The following is a 5,602-nucleotide window of genomic DNA, read 5'->3' as shown; positions in this document are numbered from 1 at the left end:
TCTCTGTTTTGTCCTCTATGCATATGGTAAGGGTTTAAGGCACAGCGAGCTGCTACGTATTTTAGACGGTAAAAACCGAGACAGAGAAAGAAGGACAAAGACGAACATGTCCTGTAACGTGTAGTCTTTGTCCTTCATTCGCTGTCACAATAATAATGCTGTCGTCATGTTACACGTAAGGTTGGTCTTGCTATAGTATGACGACATGTCATGTAATAAGAGATTCCTTTTCTTCATTCGTTATATTGCTTGATGCACCTTCTGTAACAAGATTTGACGTTCTTGTGACGAAATGCATACGTTTCACGAGGAACTACTTGTAATTTTTTAAACACTTTTTTCCCCTAAAGAAAGTTCATCATACGATCCTGAAAATACAGAACACGCACATTTCAACATACATAAACTATATCCATGTAGCAATCTCCGTGTCACAAAGAAGTGTTCGAGGGGATCCCCCACAGTTTCCTACCCGTCAACCCCATTTGATTTGAACGTTATGAGGAAGCTTTTCTTCCAAGTCTTCCGGGTATCTTCTGTGTGACTTAAGATTTTTAAGATTTTTAATTGGCACCAGGGTTTTGTTATTTTTCTATGGAAAGCCTGAGCTTCTCGGATTCATCGTCATCCGCACTCCAGCCGCTCCTTCCGCAAGTATAGTCGTATAAGTTGAAGAGAGTAAGCACCTGGGCTTGGTGGTAGGACATTCTAAAATTTAAAAAAAACAGAAAGGGATCCCAGATGAATCTGGGATGAATTTCAATTTCAATTTACTTATTTTTGAGGCGCCCGTACACAGCCGGTAAAGGCCTGGGTGACACTGGTAACACGAAGACGGAATGACGATAAAACCTGAGACACGGAACAGAAAAAACAGACAACTTTATTTTCAGAAGGAGAGTGGGGAGGTTCATCGCCAGAGGCGATACTCTACCCCATTGCTGGTGGGGATGTGGGGTATGAAATACTGAGCCCCTTCACAATAACGATCGGAGCCCGATGGTGTCCAGAAATATCAAAAGCGCATTGAGCGCTGACCGTTGCTGGGCTGGATTGGGCCAGGGAACAAGCAATTTCGAGAGGGAGAAAGGGCGAGAGTCCAGCTGACGAAGAGACTCGGAGAGTGCGGTTCGGGAAGGTTGACAGTGAGGGCAATGCAGAAGAATGTGCTCCGTGTTCTCTAGAGCACCACAGTGGCAGCAGGTGGGGGAGTCAACTTGTCTCAAGCGGTAACGCCACTGAGCTGTAAAGGCATCGAGTCGCATTCGGTGGATTAATGCACGAGAGGTGTTTCGTGACATGCGGAAAGACAGCGTTGGATCAACTCTGCTCAACATAGATGGGGGAGAATGTCGGTTGTCCATTGGCGGGAAGTCAGGGGTGTCACGAGGCGTCGCAGAATGGAACAACAGTCTCCTTTCAGCAGAACAACACTGGTCCGTTTCCGATACGAGAGTGCTGCTTCTGCGGTGCTGTCGGCCTGCTCATTTCCCACGACACCACAATAGGCTGGAACCCACTGGAGAACTAGCTTGTGGCCTGGTGCGTAGACAGTGTGGTAAGCCATTAACACATCTGTGACCAGGTGTGCGGATGGGCCAGTGAGAGTCTGGCGTGTCCTCTGCGCTACTCGATAGAAGTCGCTTTCAAGGCCGTATCGAATTTTCCTGAGAAGCGGGTGACGGGGAATGTGAGCTCGCAAACGTAGGAAGTGCCGAGCCATTTCACGTTCACGTAGACCTCAACCGGTAGTTCACCAGCTTCAGCCAGGACTTGCCGTGTTTCAGCCATTCCAATACCGTTCCGCTAGCTTGAACTCATCTGCAGAGAGAGGACCGCGCTGTCTATCTTGCGGACATATCAGATTACGAATGTAGCGAAGAATCCAGGCGGTGTCCCTAGTAAGTCTAGTGGCTCCACTAAAATGCTCCGGGGAAATGACACTCTCAGGAACAATGACCAGCGACACTTGCGCTTCAACACACAGCGCTTCCAACGCTTAGTCGTTGTGATGAGCACGCTTTGTGTGAACCGCTTGGGACCATGCTTCCGGAGTACTGAGCCATCCTGGTCCCTTCCACCAGAGGTTAGAATTCTTCAGCTGATGGGCTGCAATCCCTCTCGCAAAAAGATACGCCGGGTTGGCTCCGGCGCAATGACACCACCTGTTCTTGCCAGTGATTTCGTTGATCTCTTTGACACGGTTAGCAACGAACGGCTTCCATTTGGTGCCAGATCCCGTTATCCAATGCAAGGCTATGGAGGAGTCAGTCCAGCAAACACAGTCTAGCTGCATCTCTAGGGCATCGCAGACGAACTGATATAGGCGCGCCGCAAGTAGGGCAGCCATGAGCCCAAGCCTTGGTAGGGTTTGACGTTTGATGGGAGCGACTCTGCTGTTGCTCAGCAGGAATTCCGCGCAGGAACCACAGTCTTCCGACGTCGTCTCGATATAGGCTAGCACGCTGTATGCGACCGGACTGGCATCGGCGAAGAGATGAACCATAGTAGTGCACTAGACGGCAGACCCTTTATGAACCGAGGAACGGCAAGCTCTGTAAACTCCTGTAAACTCCTCCAAGTGTCGTCTGTGTGTTCTTGTCCGTGTTCCGTGCTCCGGTTTTAATTCAGTCATGTACCAACAGGTCCATTCTGCCATTTTGATCGTATATCTTCGAAACGGACTGTAGGACTTGTCTCTTAGTAACTTCGTTTTCCAAAGAGGAGCTCACTGCTGATGCAAGAGAACACCGCAGTTGGTCCTGTTGCAGATCCCATCTTATCCCTAACACCTTCTTTGTCTGGCCCGTGACTGACTCGATTAAGGCATTGGAGTATAGAAAAATCCGTCGGAGTAAGGTGTCATCATTCGTGACTCATTTCTATACCTTCATGCCGGCGTTAGAGAAAATCTGGCAAGTCTCCTCGTATAGCATTTCTATATCTGCCGTTGTGTCCACGCTGATAACTAGGTCGTCCACGTAGAAACTACGCAAGAGGAGAGCGGCTGTTTGCGGGTGATCTTCCTCAGACTTCTGTAAATGATGATGAAAAGTCGCCGGGAGAAGAAAGGGACTTGATCTCGTTCCGGAAGGCACCCTGGTCATCCGCCAGGTCTCAACCGGGGCCAAGGGTTTTCCTACCAGAGGTGTTGAGCTGTACCACAGAAAATGTAATGCATCTGTGTCGGGGCCGTGAAGATATATTTGGAGAAAGGCCTTCTCGATGACCGCAACCAAAGCAGCGCGCCGTATGCGGAACCTCAGCAACAACGACAGAATGTCTGAGTTCAGATTGGGTCCGGAGTGGAGCAGATCATTCAAGGACAGAAATCCTGGCGAACTTGAGGAGGCATCGAACACAATACGGACCTTTGTGATCTCTCTCTCAGGCCTTATCATGGCGTGATGCAGCAAATAGTAAACTGGTCCCTTCACAGCTTTCTCCGGGTTGACACGTACTGCATGATTGTTGTCAAAATACTGACGGATGACCTGGTCATACTGGTTCATGACTTCCTGGTCTCTTAACAGAATACGAGTTGCACTTCGTAAGCGTAGCTCAGCAGTCGTTTGATTGGTTCTACGGCAGCCAAACTTCATATCGCCCATCGACGAGCTTAACAGAGTCCTCGAATTTCTGTAATACAGCGTCACTGTCGGGTGACTGTTCGTTGTCTGCGGTCATTCCTAGGTGCTCTAAATTCCAGAAGGACTGCAGCACCGTAGACATATCGTTAGAAGGGTCGGAGACCATGATGTGGAAGATGGCGGTGTGGTCTCCGGCTTGCACTCCGGACGGTCCTTGTACCGTCCAGCCGAAAATAGTTTCCCAAGCAACAAAATTGCCATGAAATCGATGCTGCCTACCACTGACAACAGATGCGAAGAAGTCTACGCCGAGTAGGACACCTACGTCTGTCGTAGCGTTGCAGACTGCGGGCACATCAGCTACGCTCATACCAGCCTTACTATGGTCATCAACGGTCTTGGGATCAACCTCGGGGAGATTGCTAATGCATATTTCCGGGATCTCTAAGGCTTCAATGGTCACCTCTTGTGAAGAGTACTGTGAACGAAGATTAACTCTAACCCTTTGATGTGCAGCAGCCTTGCCAGAGTTCCCCACGGTGATGATGACAAGATGCTCCTTGCCGACGACCTGTAACTGAATCTTCCTGAACAGACTCTTTTTGATGAAGCTTCTCTGGCTTCCTCCATAGATCAGAACTCGAACTTGCTTTTTTGTACTTTTGGGGGAGTGGATAAAGGCATACGCAGTTTGCAGCAAGATGCATTCTTGAGAAGAGGATCACCTTTGCCAAGTGCCACTGGTATTTACTGTTTCCTGTGATGTCTTCGTCCGTTCTTGCCTATATAGGACAGTCAGATGACGGCCGCTGCATCGCAAGCACTTAAGACTACTGATGGTTCAACAAAACCTGGCAGTCTGGTTCAGCTTCGCGCAACGAAAGCATCTATGGCTGTCTCGCAGCCTTTCCTGAAGTTGAGTCACATCCGCTTCAAGTCGGCGTTTGCGTACATCGTGATCTTTCCCGCAGAAGAAGCAAGGCTCAGTCTTCTTCTTTATCTTCTTACCCGAGCTCGGAGGTGGCTTCTGGGACCCTGCACCCAAGGCCCCAGCGGAGGGAACAGGGCTAAGTGATTTTCTGCTCAGATTCTTGTACCTCGGCGCCGAAGGTTTCGAAGGAACTCTTGCTCCTTCTATCGTTACACTCTCCCTACACTCCGTTTCGAGCTTGATGACATTGAGCAGTCTTTCCAAGATCTTCGCAATGGTGGCTTCATCCTGCGGCAATTTTGAGTTGACGTCGGTTTCCTTTTGTTGATGCAGCTGCCTTTGAAAAGTTAGCATCAGATCATCAGGAAGTGCCTGTTGAAGTACCGGGTACAACAAGGAACAATATGAACGCTGCTTTGTACCCAATCCGTCCAAACTTCTAATGTGAGCCTGAACGGAATCATGTGGACGACGTAGATCGGAAACATTCCGAGATGAATGGACGGTCTGGACGCTGAGAAGACGCTTCAGGTGGAACTGGATCAAGGAGTCGCGATTTTCACACATCTGCTTGAGTATTTGAACAGCGGTGTCATACATATCGCCCGTGAGTTCGAGACCCTTTATCGAATCTGCAGCCGCCCCGTGAAGCACGGCCCTTAGGTAGGACATCTTATCCGTATTGCTCAATGAACAATTGCTGTGGACAAGGGAGTCGAACCTCATCCAGAACTCTTGACAATGCTCCTGACCTCCACTATACTTCAGAAGTTCAATCCTGGGTAATTATTATCGTCGTCGGAGGCCGGTTCCGCTTGGTGTATTTTGTGGAGACAATGCGTTCCCAGGTGAGGTAAGGAGCGTTGAACGTTCTACAACAGAAGCCAGCGGATGCGCAAGAGACTGGGAACTTGCTGTTGGGACAGCTGAAGGATCAGGCAAGGAAGGTCGAGATATCACCCTCTTCAACAGGCAGGTCAGAGATGCTATCCTGTCTTGATAGCCGATAACCTTATCGAACTCGGCGTCGGCTTGGTCAACTGTAAATAGGGGCTTCAATTTGGCGTCCACATCGTCGAGA

General features: G+C 49.3%; 1 protein-coding gene across 1 annotated transcript; it reads right to left on the bottom strand.

Annotated features, from left to right (window-relative positions):
• Nucleotides 1-2,882: 2,882 nt before the first annotated feature.
• Nucleotides 2,883-3,512, bottom strand: LOC135394661 (uncharacterized). Its single transcript, XM_064625515.1, has one exon. It carries the CDS (start codon nucleotides 3,510-3,512, stop codon nucleotides 2,883-2,885), a length of 630 nt encoding a protein of 209 aa, XP_064481585.1.
• Between the last annotated feature and the right edge of the window lie 2,090 nt (nucleotides 3,513-5,602).

The sequence above is a fragment of the Ornithodoros turicata genome, chromosome 1 (assembly GCF_037126465.1).
Source record: "Ornithodoros turicata isolate Travis chromosome 1, ASM3712646v1, whole genome shotgun sequence".
Classification (NCBI taxonomy): Eukaryota; Metazoa; Arthropoda; class Arachnida; order Ixodida; family Argasidae; genus Ornithodoros; species Ornithodoros turicata.
This window is presented reverse-complemented; position numbering and strand designations above follow the sequence as displayed.